The sequence below is a fragment of the Xenopus laevis genome, chromosome 6L (genome assembly GCF_017654675.1).
Source record: "Xenopus laevis strain J_2021 chromosome 6L, Xenopus_laevis_v10.1, whole genome shotgun sequence".
NCBI classification, from domain to species: Eukaryota; Metazoa; Chordata; class Amphibia; order Anura; family Pipidae; genus Xenopus; species Xenopus laevis.
In genome coordinates, this window is record NC_054381.1 from 122,885,295 (window position 1) to 122,904,983 (window position 19,689).

The 19,689-nt window shown below is 39.0% G+C and overlaps 1 protein-coding gene across 1 annotated transcript; it reads left to right on the forward strand.

Annotated features, from left to right (window-relative positions):
• The first annotated feature begins 13,756 nt into the window (after window positions 1-13,756).
• sox17a.L (SRY-box 17 alpha L homeolog) lies at window positions 13,757-16,183 on the forward strand. The gene is given in 2 exon segments (NM_001088162.1): window positions 13,757-14,126; window positions 14,987-16,183. Coding segments are annotated over 2 exon segments (1,143 nt in total). The 5' UTR covers window positions 13,757-13,840; the 3' UTR covers window positions 15,844-16,183.
• The last annotated feature ends 3,506 nt before the right edge of the window (window positions 16,184-19,689 follow it).

The window sequence follows — 19,689 nt, forward strand, 5'->3', positions numbered from 1 at the left end:
GTATGGGAGGAAACCCACACAGACATGGGGAGAACATATAAACCATGTGCCCAGGTCAGAATTGAACCAAGACCCCAGTGCTATAAACCAGTGATTGAGCTGCTGGGCTGCAGGAAGGATTCTTCTTGGAGGTAAAGCAGCATAAAGTAATGATGTAAAATATAAAATAGTTTACTCTCCTTGTGCAATGATATAAATAGATATTTTTAACTGAAGAACCTTCATTGTCAGGCTAGAGCAGGGGCCGGAGCCTCATGCGGCTCTTCATCCTGTATGCTGCGGATCAGTCTGGCGGCTTTGCCTGTCACCTAATTTATAAAGCCCACGCACCTGCTAGTGGCTTCTTGAGTGTGCGACTGCGGTAAGCCAACCGTTAGCTTACCGGGGTCGTACACTCAGGAAGCCGCCAGCAGGTGCGAGGGCTGTATAGATGTCAAAGGAGTGACGCAGCAAGATGATTCATCATGGTCCTTACCGCGGTCACACACTCAAGACAGAGGGAAGATCAGCATGGAGCTTCAGAAACAGAAGTCACATTCAGGCCTGGAATTGTGGAGAGGCCACCAAGGCTGGGGCCTAGGGAAGCAGGATTTTAGGGGGTGATATGCTGCCCAAGCATACCCACAGTAATTCAAAAACAGTGGGGATGCGCTGAAGGTACAATTTTTTTTAAAAATTTCCTCTGTCCAATCTCCATAGCACCGGTCTCGATGATGACAATTTGCACTAATAAAGGGGCGGCGAACGGCAGTGGGCCTATTGGGCCCCCGCTATGTAAATCCGGCCCTGGTCACATTAAACAGATGAGAACACTAACATTTAATAGGGCTATTCAGTGTTTATTTTATTTCAAAGTAGGACTACACATGCACACTGCACTTCTGTTTGTTGTATTCTGTTGTAGTAACAGTTAAAATTAAAAATAGGTTAAAACATTTAAAGGTGTATAAGCTGTGTTATGTTTTGCGGCTCCAGACTATTTTTCTTTAGTGAAAGAGGGGGCAAAATGGCTCTTTTGATAGTAAATGTTGCTGACCCCTGGGCTAGAGTATTACCCTTATTACTAGTTTTTAATCCCTATCTTTCTGTTCATGCCCTTACCTATTCACCCTTCACTTTTCCATTCCCTTGCCTGGGTGCTGGTGTCTGTGCGTCGTTTCTTGTTGCATTCTTCATGGATCAGTTTACATCAGTTGCAACTTGCAAGCAGTATATACAGTTTTCTAATGGTTTGCAACTTGAGCTGTGTGCCGTGTGTACATACATTCCAAGCTTTATGATGCAGTTGGGTCACTTAATCCAAAAAGTGGAAACTCTTTACCTTAGGGCTTTTTTATTATTATTGTCCGTTCTGCATTCACCAAGTCCGTGTCAGGTTCTTTGATTCAGACTCTAATGTGCACAGTGTAGTTGATGTTGTAAGAGGGTAACATAGTAATGAGTGCAAAGTTTTAGCATGGTCTAGTAACCCCTAGTAAACAATCAGATGTTTGCATTTAAACAGCTGACCAGTAGATGGCAAATGCCTATTTGTAGTATTTTTACTTTATTTTAAGGCTTGTTTTTTTTTTTAACATACTAAAAATATCCATGCTTTGCTTCTATCTTTGCGTTCAATATATAGGCATTTACTGAAACCAACAATTCATACTTCATCCAGCCATGCCTGCAGTATATCCCACAATAAAGAATATTAGAACTCCGCACCTGCTCCATTCTTTCACCATGGTATCAGACTATTTTGTATTCTTCCTGGGAAAATGAAATGGCACACCTGCAAAGGAAGGACACGACCAATTTAGCCAAAGGCTTTTACACTGATATTGTTACCAAGGCTAAATCTCCGACTGTACAGTATGGATGCAATGAGGCAATCCTTTGGGAAGTTCCCTTTACTATGAAGAGGAAATTCCATTTCCTGTACATTTAGTTAATTCTTATTCAAGACCTTATAACAAAAGTTTGAGTCAGACATCATTTTAACCAAGGACCCTTATAAAAACAATTCTCTTTGTGGCTGCAATGATTGGCAATTAGTCTAACATCACTTGTCAAATAAGCTAACACCAGTATTGTATAATAATTACAATAATAATAATAATAATAATATCTGATATATATGGACAAGCAATCCATGTTTTGTTTTGTTTGAAAGGTAGTACATTTTTAAGCATCTTTTTGCACCAAATGTCTAATGTTCTCAATACTGAGGATTGAGGACTGAGGAGGATCTAATTTTCTGTCCCTAAAAATAACCCACTATCCCATTTAAAGAATGTTTTGGTGATGGGGATTTTACAGAAGTACAGAGGTTGTCTTATTCTAGGTAACAGCTGTAAGTTATTTTCAGGATATACATCAATGATGCCCAGCCTGTAATCATCCAGCAGCTGAACTCCAACTCCCAGCATCCCACCAACAACTAAAGGCTGGAGGGCCTCAAGTTCCCTATATAAGATTTATGTAATTTTCCATTCCCTCATGTGGGGGCCCTGTTTGCATGCTAGATTTGTATTCAATCAATTCCAAAGGCAGCTCTGAGCAGATCAGACTCATTTGCAGGGCTGCATTAGAATACAATACAAGAATGGAAGCACAAATCATAAAGGTAAACACTGAGAGAAAACAGAGTTTACAAGATTTGTGAGATACCGCTAACACTTTTACCTTTCGGTTTTGGTTGGTAACTTAGCAAGATACACTTATCAAGCAGGAAAGTAAATCATGGCTGCTAATAATAAACATTGGGCTGACTGGGGAGTAAACCCAGTGTGAGATATTTCCACTGATTTATGTGTTGTCTTCAACAATATTTAAACAACCAGTAAGGAGTCTATATGTAACTTTCGGAGTTACAGCTTGGGACCTTTGTCCAGGCAGACACAGATTATTTCAAATTGAACTGTATGATTATCTGGGTATGAGTGGCCTGAAAATTATTGATTTGATGCATCACACCCCTTTGTGTCATAGAATTAACCAGCTGGGAAATACATAGACCAGAACATTCTGCACAGATGAAGATTGGCATTAAAAAGAGAATGACTTTACATGATATTCTCTATTAATATCCAATTGGCCAGCCAATGTATCTAGTGGTAAAAGAAGGAAAGGTATGAAGAAGGAGAGTTATAATATGTTTTAGAAGAATCACACAACAAGTCATCATGATGTCAGAACATCCTCATTGTTACATTGATGAGTCATAGCTGGTGTACTAGCCAATGTGCAATCAGTATAATATATATATTCTTCATCTTCAACTAAAAAATCCTGTGAGTGCCGTAATTGCCTGCATATTCTAAATCTGTCTCTCTCTCTATTTATATGAATATTTTCATTTAAAGATGTCATCTTGGTCTTCAATAGTGCTTGCCTCAGTGAACAAAATAGGCTATTGTCTCATACCCAAACTAAGAACTGCAGGGAAACTCAAATAAATATTTAGATTCTGTATAGGTTGATGCAGAACGGGTGCCATTGGTGCCCTAGGATCAACTCATAGTCTCTGCTGGCTTTGTGAATATACGTGACTAGGCCTTAGTGTGACACAAACAGTTTCAGAGCATGAAGGGTAATTTGAGAAAAGGGCTTCATGAGTCATAAATGAGTTTAGCTGGTCACAAGGTCAGTCAGTTTGTCCCTTTTCAGGTGACTTTCCCAAGCAGTGCTCCATGTGGGTGTGACGGGTGTTATTAAGAAAACATGGCGCACTTGTGATGTCATCAAATCATGTTGAATGCGTATGAGATAAGAATGCAGCCTACTAATAGATTCACAGAAGCTGGAAGTGACATTTCTGCTTCATATAGTGACTCCTTTTGTTCAGCCTGAGAAAAGACAATGTGGCATAATTAGTAAAAAAGTAAAACAGAAAATCAGTATATCATACCACTTACAAGACTTTCTAGAAGCAGCTACAAGACTAAACACACAGACTGAGACAAAAAGTGGTTAGGGATGCACAGAATCCATTATATCACGATATGGCAGAGTACTGACTCTGCCACAAAAAATGTATTCAAATACCAAACAGAATCAGCCCCACCCTATTTGCATATTCTAAATGCATGTGTGAACAAAAACTCTGCATTTAGTTGCTCATGACTATATGGGTTCGGATTTATTTCTGCTGAACACTTGCGATTTACCTGAAATTAAGTATTTCGAAAAGTGATAGAGCTCAACCTTATGAACCGAATCCTGGGACTCTTTTTGCATCTCCAAAACAAAAGGATCAATCCATACATTGCATTCAATTGATTTTAATTACGGTTTAAGTCCATGGAATGTATTAAATTTGGGGCATTTGGAAATGATACATTGCGGATATTCTGTAATGCTAGGCACCTGTTTCCAATTAAAATTTAAATTTCCCCTCTGACTCCAAATTAATTATATTTACAAAATATGAAATATGTCCTAGGCCAGATTTAAGTTTCTTTCCTTTTTCTAAATACAGGTATGGGATCCGTTATACAGAAAGCTCTGAATTACGGGAAGGCCATCTCCCATAGACTCCATTTTAATTAAATATTTCTAATTTTTAAAAACAATTTCCTTTTTCTCTGTACTAATAAAACAGTACCTTGCACGTGATCCCAGCTAAGATATAATGAATCCATACTAGAGGCAAAACAACCCTATTGGTTTAATTCATGTTTAAACAATTTTTTAGTAGATTTAAGTTACAGAGACCAAAATTACAGAGAGACCCCTTATTCAAGGTCCCAAGTATTCTGCATAACAAGTGTTATACCTGTAGTAGAAAATAGATAAGAGCATATAAAAATCTGGAATGTTGAAGGGGAAATGATAGGAAATTAGTACATGTGAGCAGCCTCTTTTTCATTTCCCAGTAAGTCAAATAAACGGTAACCTGGCACTTCCTTGAATTTCAAAGAGAGGCCTTTGATGTTTGAGTCAATCTATAGATTTGGGTATTAATTGTCCCAGGTAATCAATGGGTTTCTAAAGAAAGGTTGATTATTAAAACATTCAGATTGACTCATCCCACTTTCCTCTACGTCTACTGTAATCAACAATATAGTGAAACTCAGGCAGCGGTGTCAGCCAGAAGGCAAGTGTGTCTAGTAGGGAAATGGGGTAGGTTAACAAGTGAGTGTGCAGTGTTAGTGTAAATTTGTGGTATGTTATTTTTGGCATATTGCTGTTAAATAAGTGCAAAACTCTCCCAACAGGTTAGTAATATGCTATTCTAAAACTAGTTCTTTTTACTGTACATTGAACATTTACAATGGCAAAGAGACAGTGTGGGGAAGGTCGAAGGGACTTGGACTAAGGATTGGCAATGCACAAAAACCCAGAAATATAATAATGACTAGTTTATGAGATAACAATGCAGCTACTTTCTCCCATAGTGCAGTTCAACAGGAGAGAAATATATTAAATACAATACTAACTCTATTCATTTTCATGTTCTGTGTAATTTGCCTGGGAAATCGCAAATTCTCTGACCATTTTTGAATCTACAACATTTTTCTTCTTTTTAATTAGTTCCAAACTTTTATTATAAAGACTGAAAGGGGTGGTTGACCTTTAAGGTAACTTTCAATTGGTCTTCATTATTTATTTTTTTTATAGTTTTTTAATTATTTTCCTTCTTCTTCTGACTCTTTCCAGCTTTCACATGTGGGTCAGTTTATATAAAGATTTAAAGTTGAAATGGATAGATGTGTCTTTTTTCAACCTACGGTAACTTACAATGTTACTAAAAGTAGTGTAAAAGCATAATTCCCAGGAGTATCACAGCTGACACTTGTATGGCTCTCACCAAAGCAAATACCTTGCTACACTAGTCACTCCTTCTCATCCCAATAAAGCTGGGTTTCCACTACTGAGAGGGAAGTATTGTTCAGTAACAGAAAGACAAACCATTAAAGGGAAAATAAAGCTCTAAATTGCCAACAATAGTGATGGGCGAATTTATTTGCCAGGCATGGAATTGCTCAAAACTGCCATGAAATGAACTGTCAGAAAATTTGCTGTGACAAAAAAATGCCCATTGATTTTAATGCACTTGGACAAAAGAGTTGTGCATGTAAAACTTGTTACGTGTCAGAATTATTTGGAAGCCCATTGAGTTTAATGCATTTTGGACAAAAAAGTCAAGCGTATAAAAATTGTCTCTTGTGTCAAAATTGTGGTTGCGGCAAAATAATTTTGACGCCCATCGACTTCGATGTATTTCGCGATTTTTTGGGACAGATTCGTGCTTCACTAGCCAACAACTTTATAACCATCCATGGAGCTGATGTATCCAGAGATACAATAAATGTAAGGCACTCAAGATTTCCCCAGATCTACTTTCACACCTGAGCTGCCGCACAATCACTCCCCATCCAATCCCTACCTAATCCCTAATCATTGCCAATAGACACCTTTCTAGTGTAAATTTACACACTGGCTATAGACACTATCCAGTGTAAATGGAATATACAAGGAGCTGTCAGTATTGGGGTATGTCACAGACATAGGACAGGCACTGATACACACACGCCTCAACACTCACATTCCTTGTTAATTCAGTCACTTGGGACATTGTTGTGGATCACACTCGCCTAGTTTCACTCATTCACACACTCTTCGGAGTTCACACCATCATTGTTTGTTAACACAGTCCCATTCTCAAAAAAAAACACACAGTAAAACCTATGAAATGGTAAAATAATTTATCATCATTTTTTTCATTGTGTAATAAAAACAGTTTATGTAATGAAAACAGTTCAGCTCATGTCACATAACATTAAATGAGTCTATAATATATTTAATTTGTTTTGTTTTCCTATCCCTCCTGATCATACAGGGAACTATTATAGCCAAATCTATGTCCCTAGACTTTAGTGGATGTTTAGATCTTTTTCACCTTTGTTGTGTTATACTTTTACCCATAGTAAAGTTATGGGCAACATAGTAAGTTTTTTGTTAGACTGAACGTGATGAACCTATGTCTTTTTTTCAATTTCAGCTGCTTTGTAATAATGTGAAACAAACCCCCCTGCATCCTGCTTTAAGTCTGGGGTTTAAACTTTTGCTTTTGCTGCAGGAAAAAAGTTAGGCTCAGAGTGCGTAGTAATACAAATCTAAATGTAACAAATCGGTAAGGAAAATAATCATAAAGACTACAGGTTTTGAAATTGATTCATGTCAAACACGTGGTATAATATATCCTAAAAAAACATAAAGTAACCAGCATATTCAGGTTGAATTACAGAAGCAGTAGTCCCCCTAATATCCCTGTTTTCCTCCATTATTGACTCTTTCAGCAGGTGCTCTGACCCCCATATTATCCACTATCCAGACATTGTCTGACCTAATGCTCTAAGTAGCCCACGTTTTAAAGTAGACCTTATTTCGTTTAATTGTACAAATGTTACCCAACAACTACAACCGTACCCTCTCCGGGCAGTTAGTAGGGCTCTTACACATGAGCGTTCTGACCTGCGCTTCCCTGCGTTCCGTTTTTTGGCGTTCAGCCGCAGGGGAGCGCAGGAATAGACGCAAGTCATTATTTGAAATGGGGCTGTACTCACTCAGGCGCGTGTAGGCGCCGAACGCAGGAAAAATGCAGCATGTTGCGTCTGAACCTGCGTTCGGCGCCTACACGCGCCTGAGTGAGTACAGCCCCATTTCAAATAATGACTTGCGTCTATTCCTGCGCTCCCCTGCGGCTGAACGCCAAAAAACGGAACGCAGGGGAGCGCAGGTCAGAACGCTCATGTGTAAGAGCCCTAATAGACTAATCAATATGATTATATGGTTCCGTTGGCGCAAGTTGCGGTTTCATTGGAAGTGCTCATCCGATTGGATTTATATGGCGCCTTCCCAAATGACCAACTGTGACTATATGCCAAAAACAAAATCGTCTATATACTCCGAAGCGGCAATAGAGCACAGTTTTGTGTCTTATATCTTTATCTGTATATTTATTTACAAATTAAGAGATATGGTCAATCAATGAATACATAATTCTCTCAATAAAAGAAATTCATTGTTGTGCAAGATTAAACCACGTATATATACGAGTTGAATATATTTTCAGCAAATGCAAAATATATTTATATTTACAAATATATACATTCTCTCTCTCTCTCTCTCTCTCTCTCTCTCTCTCTCTCTCTATATATACATATACATGGAAGCGGTGATACGAAATAAGGACTAGAACCAAAACGTTGGATACACTCTGATGCAAAATAATAATATGCATATTCGTTTTCATAAATATATATATAGATAAATATCTAGGCCAAGATATTGCTTTTACTTTTGTCCTGCTCTACTCACTCCAGCCAGAAGATGCCAACTTTCCACAAACAATGGAGCAGAGTCACTTTATAATCAAGGACTCCCCTAAAGGTAATTTTCAAGGTCCGAAAGCATCTCACATTCAGGCAAGAGGGTTTTTTATTGGCAGCTACATTTCATCAATATTTCGTTTGCACTATGTAAAATCTTCTTTAGCTGCCTGTTTGACGGCACTAAATATCTACATAAACTCATCTTATGTGAAACAAGAAGAACTAGTACTGCTGGGGCCACAGCTGGTACATTTGAAGAAAGGGAAGTACAGATGTACAAGAGAAATTGCACAGAAGGGAATTTTCTAGACCTATCACTAAATGCCTACAAGAGTCAGTCAAACTGCCCAAAATCATTAGATTGTTCTGGAACAACAATTGTAAAAATGTCTAACGTGCTTTGAATTTATATGGTATGAACAATTCTCATAGATAGACAGACAGACAGAGAGAAAGAGAGCAGGGCCGCCATCAGGGGGGGACAGGGGGTACTGTTGTCCCCGGATGGTTTGGGGAGTTAAGGGGGGCCTGGCCGTGCTGCACTTACTTGCAGAGCTGCCCCTGCCATCAGTAAGCTGCAGACTTTGGAAGGGAGGGCTGGGTAGAGCTTCGATGACTGCTTCTTGTGCTCTGATTCGCCATGAAGTGTAAGTCCCGGTAAAGCCTGACCACCAAACTTGTAGGAGGGCCCTGGGCACCAAAGTTCTTTTTTTAACGTGTAGGGGGGCACTTAATGTTTTAATGCCTGTGTCTTGTGCGGCCTTCATACTGATGGGTGAGGGAGGGGTGGCGAGGGGGGCCCAGAAAATTTTGTTGTGATTTCTGATGGCAGCCCTGAAAGAGAGAGAGATAGATGATAGACAGACAGACAGACAGACAGACAGACAGACAGACAGACAGACAGATAGATAGATAGATAGATAGATAGATAGATAGACATACAGACAGATAGATGATAGATAGACAGATAGATTAGATAGATAGACAGATAGATAATTGATAGGTGATTGATAAGTAGATGGATAGACAGTCATATAGAAAATATATTATAGATAGATAGATAGATAGATAGATAGATAGATAGATAGATAGATAGATAGATAGATAGATAGATAGACATACAGACTGACTGATAGATGAATAGACAGATTTGACGATAGATGGATGGATATATAGATAGATAATAGATTTAATAGATGATAGATAGATAGATAGATAGATAGATAGATAGATAGATAGATAGATAGATAGATAGATAGATACATTTGATAGATAGATGGATTGACAGACAGATAGATAATAAATTAAATAGATATGCGTTCATCAAAGTGGGCAGAAATAGATAATAGATTAGATAGATTGATAGATAGATAGATGATAGATAGATAGATAGATAGATAGATAGATAGATAGATAGATAGATAGACAACGAGATAGATAATAAATTAAATAGATATGCTTTCATGAAAGTGGGCAAAAAATAGATAATAGATTAGATAGATTGATAGATGATAGATAGATGATGATAGATAGATAGATAGATAGATAGATAGATAGATAGATAGATAGATAGATAGATAGATAGATAGATAGATAATAGATTAGATAGATAGATAGATAGATAGATAGATAGATAGATAGATAGATAGATAGATAGATAGATAGATAGATAGATAATAGATTATATAGATAGATGGATAGATAGATAGACAGACAGACAGATAGGCTTTCATCAAAGTGGGAAGAAACCCAAAAGTCTGTAGAGGGCAGAACCCCCAAATTATAAGCAACTTTCCAATATACACCGATTCAAAAAAATTATTGTTTTATTTGTTTGTAAATAGTACAACTGAAAGCAGTTCAGTCCCTTTCTGCACTCTTGACAGAAGTTAATTCGGCTGGCTCATGCTACGTTGTTTCAACAGTCAGAACCCCTAGTGTAAGAACTGACAGAAGGAAGTTACATTGACAAATAACTATCACATAATGTAAAATGCATTAGCAATGTATACTGTAAAGTTGGTTAGAATTACAGATTTATATCTTTGATTCACGTGGCTTTTAGAGCCATTTAAACGGTCCGTTTGTTGCAGCGGTGTGTGACTGGGTCGGTTGCTGCAGCTGCTGGTTGAATCCATTGTAATAAACGGACAATACAACCGAACGACCTTACTATGACCAGACGAACTATTTTATTGGTTGAGTAAAAGATCAGTTATTTAAAAGCCTTTGAGAGAAAATAGGGAATGTCGGACACAGAATATGATTGCTCTACTGTATGGGGCTCATCGGAGCTGCTCAGGACAAGTCACAGACTCTAATTGGCCAGTCTCTCATCCTGGGCACTGGACACCCCTCCCCCCCAGACACAGGCGATGGGCAGCGAGGAGCCGCGACCTCACAGGAAGGCGGGCAGATACAGGCAGCGGGTGCCGAGGCTTCTGTGGTTGACCCTGATAAGGCGAACAGCAGCCTCCGCACTGGTGCCAGAAATAGAATTCCATTTGCATATGTAACAATGTGTTTGCACTGAGCGCTACAATAGGGGCACTGGCTAGCACTGTTTTGGCATTGCCACTGGCTTCTCCCTGCTGCATAAAACGTGAAACTGCCAGCCAGAGAAAGGGCTTGTTATAAATAGTGATTACTAGTACAATGATACCACCCTGACACTAATCGCAATTTCAGTGATATCTCTTTAGCTAAGACTAAATTGTGCCCCCGAGAAGAGATAATACTTACCTGGCAGTGATGGGAAGGGAAGGATGAGTGTGTACAATCCTCATTGCAGAGCTCACACACATACACACAACTGTTACTGGCAGCTACACAAACACACAGGGTCATTGTCATAGCACGGAACTTGCACTGAGCAACTTCAAGCACAACCAATAATTCAATCAATTCAGGGAGACACTTTATGCTCAGTCAGCCACATTACATAAATAGATAGATAGATAGATAGATAGATAGATAGATAGATAGATAGATAGATAGATAGATAGATAGATAGATAGATAGATAGATAGATTCGTGTCACTTGCCTGCACATGATCACCAGTCAATCTGTCATTTCAAATATACTCTGCTCCATTAAACGAAATAGTATGCATGATGAAAAGATATCTTCTGTTATATTTATATATGCAATATGTTCTGTTGCACGATCTATCTGTCCATCTGTCTGTCTGTCTGTCTATCATCATCGATCTCTATCTATCTATCTATCTATCTATCTATCTATCTATCTATCTATCTATCTATCATCTATCTATATATCTATCAATCATCTATCTATCATCATCTATCTCTATCTATCCATCTATCTATCTATCTATCTATCTATCTATCTATCTATCTATCTATCTATCTATCTATCTATCCATCCATCCATCCATCCATCCATCCATCCATCCATCTATCCATCTATATATCTATCAATCATCTATCTATCATCATCTATCTCTATCTATCCATCTATCTATCTATCTATCTATCTATCTATCTATCTATCTATCTATCTATCTATCTATCTATCTATCTATCTATCCATCCATCCATCCATCCATCCATCCATCCATCCATCCATCCATCCATCCATCTATCTATCTATCTATCTATCTATCTATCTATCTATCTATCTATCTATCATCTGTCTGTCTGTCTGTCTGTCTATCTATCATCATCGATCTCTATCTATCTATCTATCTATCTATCTATCTATCTATCTATCTATCTATCTATCTATCATCTATCATCTATATATTATCTTTCGATCATTACATATATGTATCTGAGATCTATCTATCTAAGTACAATATATTGTCTTTATTTTCCATGTTTATCTCCTTCCTATATAATCAATGTTTCTGTCTATCTATCTATCTATCTATCTATCTATCTATCTATCTATCTATCTATCTATCTATCTATCTATCTATCTATCTATCTATCATCTATCTAAATCTACAGATTTAGAATAACTAGTCAGAAAGCATGCAGGCAGATATCCGATGTTACACTATGAACATAAAGGGATATCTGTCTGGATAAATCTGCACAAACCAGAAAAGTGCTTTTGAAAATGTTTCCAGAACACAAATGTGATCCAGCATGGGGGGTAGTAATGTGATCCGTTGTGAGCCCGTTCATACATTTATACATTGTGCTCTTCTGCTCTCAGCATTTACTCTGTAAAATATCTCCCTGGGATAATTTTAGAGTGAATCTCAATGGTTAGCATAATGGCACAAATACACACATACACACTCACACAGACAAACAGACACAGACACACAAACATACACACATATTATATAGGCAAGGTTGTTGCACAGCAGTGAGGTGCAGGGTATGACAATTCCTCCCACAGTGCCGGGGTATAACACTCACTTGTAGAATAGACAGACACAGTAGCTGCAGACAGACGGAGGTTGTGTATGCAATACAGCTTCATGTTGCACTAATGCACTTGTGTTCGTTTGCATTTTCACACTAGAAGGTAAACGAAAATAGTAATATGTTGCTGCTATAAGATACACAAAGTATTTGTACTCGCAACATACATTTCATGACAGATAACTGAGCAGAGAGCCCTGTTTGCGCCTAAATCCTGCTGACTGGCTGCCAGGCGCCTTTATTTTAATTTTAACAATATGATCAGACCTAGAGACTGAGAAAGGGGGAGTATTAGTGTGTGTCAGGGGTATGGGTACTAAAGAGAGAAAGGGAGATAATGAGGTGGTAGTAGTAGTGGGGGGGGGGGTATGGGTACTAGAGGGAGAAAGGGAGAGCATTAAGAAGTAGTAGTAGTGGGGGATATAGGTACTAGAGAGAAGAAAAGGAGAGCATTAGGTAGTAGTAGTGGGCGGTATGGGCACTAAAGAGAGAAGAGGAGAGCCTAGTAGTAGTAGAAGTAGTAGTAGTAGTAGTAGTAGTAGTAGTAGTAGTAGTAGTAGTAGTAGTAGTAGTAGTAGTAGTAGTAGTAGTAGTAGTAGTAGTATTGGAGGATATGGGTACAAGAGAGTGATAGGGAACTAAGCAGTTGACAGAGAATAGGGAGCAGTTAGCAGGAATGGAGGAGGAGGGGCACAGGGCATAGAAACAGAGAGAGAGCCGGCGCTTGGGAACAGCAGAAGAGAGCGAGTGAAGAAGAAGGTACTAATGTACTCAAAACACCTCATAGTAAATATAATGCTGAGCAAGAAAAAGAAACGTTGCACGTCCAAGACATACTGTATATAATAAATAATAATAATAATTGATTATTCAGTAATAACACAAAGGTGGTAGCATCGCGCTGAGGGCGGGACAGATTTGCGTTAATATCTCACTTGTCCTCTCTCACCTTACCCAGCGCAGGCCCCGCCCCGGGCGCTGATTGGCTGGAGCGTTAGTTATAGTGACCCGGCGAGCGCTGAAGTGCAGAGCAGAGAGATCAGTCGCTGGGTAGGAACTGTAGAACCAGCCAGTGACCTGCAATCGCAAGCGCTTCTTCTCCAACCCCAACTCTCCTCATCATGAGCAGCCCTGATGGTGGTTACGCCAGCGACGATCAGAATCAGGGAAAGTGCTCAGTGCCAATAATGATGACTGGACTCGGGCAGTGCCAGTGGGCCGAACCCATGACTTCTCTCGGGGAGGGGAAACTGAAGAGCGATGCGGGATCTGCCAATTCTAGGAGCAAAGCCGAGGCTCGGATCCGCCGGCCTATGAATGCCTTCATGGTGTGGGCAAAGGACGAGCGCAAGAGACTGGCACAGCAGAACCCCGACCTTCACAACGCCGAGCTCAGCAAGATGCTTGGTAAGGGGGGTCTCGGGCAATTGGTGAGGGGGGTCTCTGAATACATGGGGCACATGATGTGGGCAAGCAAGGGGAAAGGGTTAATGAGCAGGCTTGTTTGAAAGGGGCATGAGTAAGGGCACTGGCCACCATAGAATAATGAAATAGTACCTCTGTAAGTTATGATAACTGCTCTGATATAGTGTTACCTGTTTTAGTATTGATCTTAATTCTGGGCCAAGTTTATAATCATGTTCTATAAATGTTCAGTAGGATAAATAAGAATTTCAGGGAAATATATATATATCTATTGTATCGCTCGATCTATGTTGTGTGTAAAGTAATACTGGGCTACTGTATTGGTCTGGAAAATACTGTATTGCACTTGCCCTGTATGTTTAGTATATAGATTATGATACACAAAAAACATGAATATCTTGTAAATTAAATCCTTATAAACGGTGACTAGTGATGTCATCAGTTATAAACGGTAAGTAGTGATGTCATTCTTGTCACATGACTCACTGAAACTTGTGTATTATAATAAATAAAGTACCCCCTGTTGTAAAATATGAGGATAATAGAAGTTACCTCGGAGTTTCTCCTTAACTTATAATATCCTTATAATTTACACGAAGGGGTGCTTTATTCACTATATATATATATATATATATATATATATATATATATATATATATATATATATATATATATATATATATATATATATATATATATATATATATATATATATATATGTATATATATATATATATATATATATATATATATCGATTCTTGGTGTGGATACAGTGGAGTACTTTATGCTGCTGTCCTGTTGCCCCTGGCTGCCAGTCTAACTCTTCTCTTTGTTCTATCAGGCAAGTCTTGGAAGTCTCTGACTCTGGCAGAGAAGCGCCCCTTTGTGGAGGAAGCAGAGAGGCTGAGGGTGCAGCACATGCAGGACCACCCCAACTACAAGTACAGACCCCGCAGGAGGAAACAGGTGAAGAGGATGAAGAGGGCAGAAAACGGCTTCATGCACATGGCAGAGGCGCAGGAGAGCGCAGTGCTGGGCGCAGATGGAAGGATGTGTCTAGAGAACTTCAGCCTGGGTTATCATGAGCAGACTTACTCCCACGGCCAGGTTCCTCAGAGCAGCCACTACAGGGAACCCCAAGCAGTGGCTCCCCATTATGACGGTTACAGTTTGCCCACTCCTGAGAGCTCTCCTCTGGATTTGGCAGAAGCAGATCCCGTGTTCTTCACATCTCCAGCCCAGGACGAGTGCCAGATGATGCCCTACAGCTACAATGGCAGCTACCCTCACCAGCAGAACTCCATGTTGGTAAGACAGATGCCACAAACTGAGCAAATGGGTCAAGTCAGTCCAGTTCAGGGTATGATGGCATGTCAGAGCTCCCCACACATGTACTATGGACAGATGTACTTGCCAGGCTCTGCCAGGCATCACCAGGTCCACCAAGCTGGGCAGCCCTCCCCACCCCCTGAGGCTCAGCAGATGGGCAGAGCAGATCACATCCAACCGGCTGACATGTTGGCAGAGGTGGACAGGACTGAATTCGAGCAGTATCTGAGCTATGTGGCCAAGTCAGACCTGGGTATGCATTATCATGCGCAGGAATCGGTGGTGCCTACTGCAGACAATGGGCCCATTTCTTCTGTCCTTTCCGATGCCAGTACTGCTGTATATTACTGCAACTACCCCAGTGCCTGAGAGACTGACACCGTGCCCTATAGATTCTGCAGTATTCACACACACCCCAGTATTGAGAAGGACGGGCTCTGTGTCTTATCTTATTGACTCTCTAATTTATGTAACTTATTTTACATACAACTGGCCAGTAAAGTAAGAAATGAAATATTGTCTACCAGGTAACTGGCTCCAGACTTACTGATCAAAATGAGTTTGATCTCGATTATTTTCATTGAATGCAATGTGAAACTGTGTGATTATTGTGTACGTGGTACACTGCTTTTATTTTTGCGCTTTTAAATAATTTTTATACATTGTTTTATTTTATTTTGCACTTTTATAAATAAACATTCAAATATAATCCATAACGTTGTACAGTTACTTTGTTTGTTTTACAATTGCTGCAGTAGTAGAAATGTGAACGAGATAAAACTAAATATATGAAATATGGTGAAATCTATCTTTGGAAATAGTACTGAAATCACCAGTTGTTTTATAATCGCTGGTAGGCGTTGCCACTTTGTTAATTTAATCTTATATAAACGAATAAATTCGGTAATAAATGAAGATATTAGAAGTTCAATGCATAAAATCCCCCTATATGTGTCCAGCAATTTATTGGCATGGACCTCCTTGTTTACTTCTAGTATTTCAATATTTTATTAATGGGGATGTAATTTTTTGAGTTTTGCAATTTGGAGACTTGTTAAGATTCCTCTAAATGTAGACTGGGATTCGTTCGAACGAGATAAAATATTTTTATTAAATTAATTATATAATATCTATCATTTTATGTCCAACGATAACATAGTGTTCATCTAGCAAATGTTCTTATTCAAATGAATATCTAATTACCGATTGTTTATTTAATTGGTACAAGACGAAAATTCATGTCTTTCAAAACATACATATCATACTTGCTATTTGGCACAGCTTTGTATGAAAGTCACATAATCCTTGTTTGTATCAGAGTGGCACTTACAAAAGATCTGACAGTTTTACTTATCATTCTCAATCTCTATAACAAGCAAACTATAATTCACACACACACACACACACACACACACACACACACACACACACACACACATCCATTCCATTTAGATATAACTTTGCAAGTATTCATGATACTCTACATACCACTAAAATGCATTTTTAATAGAATCCTAAATTCCTCAGAAAGGAGAAAACAAGTTATCGTTCATATAGGACTATATATATAATGCATATGTAATAAAACTCGTTCCTTATCTGAGAGGATATAAGGCATAACTGATTACACAAGTGACCATCAGAAAATCTCTGAGTTTATACAAATTATCTTAGAGAATAGCAGCTCCCACCCCCATATAATGCCTGTCCCACCTCTTGTGAAGACGAACAAATTAGTTCACGGCGATAGTTAATAAATTAGCGCAGTAGACATTCTCCCAGCGATACCTAATCAATTTATCTGCAGTATGATAATTACAAACACTCCTCAGTGGGATTTCAGGAATGTAGTAGCAATTAAGCGCTCAAACTGGGTTTCCTAATAATGAGTATATTCCAATAATACTATTACAGGCTTTTAATTAGTCGGTGAATTGGTAGACAATTCCTCATTTTTATCAATAGGTAAAAAATCACTTTGGAAAATTGTTTTCAAGCCTGGCACTTTAAAGGAACAATAACACCAAAAAAAAAAAACGTGTTTTAAAGTAATTAAATTATAATATAGTGTTGCCCCTGTGCTGGTAAAAGTGATTTGTTTGCTTCAGAAAATGCTACAATTTTGTATGTAAGCAAACTGCTGTGCAGAATTGGCTGTAGTTGAAATAGTACTAAGGCTAAAAAACAATTGTGTCGGCGCAGGTGCAGGCATACACAGCAGATTATGGGGAAGAAACACAAAAGCTTGCATTCTCACACTGAAATCCAATGCTTGTACCTGTTTGTACTCATGCTCACACCATTGTTTCAAGTGCAGGGAAGACAGGGGTCACAGAGCAGATTCACTTCTCTATGCTCTCTGTCCCTTTTATTAATATACTACTATATAAGTTACTATAGTAGTATTTCTGAAGCACAAGTTTAACCAGCACCTGTCAGCATTGCATTATATTTAAACTACTTTAAAACACTTTCATTCTTTGGTGTTACTGTTCCTTTAAGGAGGCCATACAAGGACAAGGTCAGACACTCTTTGACCAAGTCACCAGCCTATTTGCGTTGTTAAAAAAATGACAATTTTTTCTCCATACACAAGCCAATAAGAGAGGCTGAGGTATCGACCAAAATTCTTCTATGCATGACCAGCATGAATGTTACTAGTAAGCTGATGTTTATTCAACAATATATATATAGTGTATCCTATCCTATCCTATCCTATATATAATAAAGTTGAAGTGTCTCTGCGTCCAGTCCCTGTGTCCGTGGGATTGCGCTACTGCGCATGTGCCCCACGGACCGTCTATGGAGTCGATGTTGGAGTGTAGGAGCCAGAGTTCCTCGCTGTTGTCCTGCCGGGAGCTGAGGATGAGGTGGTGGCCGGTCAGACAGAGGGTGCCCCACACAGGGGAGTGGAAAGGCCGGTGCAGAACCACATTATCCACCGGGGGTCTTAATCAGCTCGGCGAACTCCATTCCGGCAGCGGGAAGCGGCGCCGGTGAGGACTCACTGACTGGATTCCCCCAGACTCATCATTCCTGTCACCCACTTCTAGTCAGCTCGAAACGCATCAGTTAATAGTTAATAGTGCTACTCCAGCAGAATTCTACTCCAGCAGAATTCTGCACTGAAATCCATTTCTCAAAAGAGTAAACCGATTTTTTTATATTCAATTTTGAAATCTGACATGGGGCTAGACATATTGTCAATTTCCCAGCTGCCCCAAGTCATGTGACAAAATTGACAAAATGTCTAGCCCCATGTCAGATTTCAAAATTTAATATGAAAAAATGTTGTTTTGAGAAATGGATTTCAGTGCAGAATTCTGCTGGAGTAGCACTATTAACTGATGTGTTTTGAAAAAAAACGTGTTTTCCGATGACAGGATCCCTTTAAATACAATGCACTTCCCAAAGGCCTTCCTCTAATAAGCAACCTAATTAAAAATAACCAACATTTTAATGATAACATTGATTCATATTTGCACTGATATTTGCAGTAGTGCATTAGATTTGATAATCTACAGTAATGATATTTTCTGTAATAGCATCCCCTCTCTTCCCAAAATGATTGTGCTCTAGACCTTTTCTGCCTTCCTTCCTTTTTTGCCTGATGCTGCAGCTCAGTCTAGACTCTAGAGCAGTGATCCCCAGCCAGTAGCCCGTGAGCAACAAATTTCTCACCAACCCATTGGATGTTGCTCCCACTGGCATCAAATCAGGTGCGTATTTTTTAATTCCTGCCTTGAAGGAAAGTTTAGTTGCAGAAGAACCCTGTGTTCTGCCAAACAGAACCTCCTGTAGGCTGGATTCCATCCCTAGGAACTTTTTGCATGCTTATGTTGATCTCCAGCCTTTTTACATTTTAATGTGGCTCACGGGTTGGGGAGCCCTGGTCTATATGCTAAAGACAATAATTGGTCAATTCATCAGCTCTGTGGAGCTGTCAGACCCTATGGAGCTCTTGGCCCAGTACTGCTTATAAAAAGCAACTGGCCATTTTGACCTACCTACTCCTCAGCACAAAACTCTTTTCAAATAAAGTTCCATATAGTTGAGCAGTACTCCTGTAGAAGTGTAAAATACCTTTATTGCAGAGCAGCACACATCAAGTCTAAAGGCTTTTTATTGAGAAGAAGGCAAATAGCTATAAAAATGAAAATAAAATAAATGCCAATTATGAAGTTGCTTAGAATTAGCCATCCCATAACATATGAG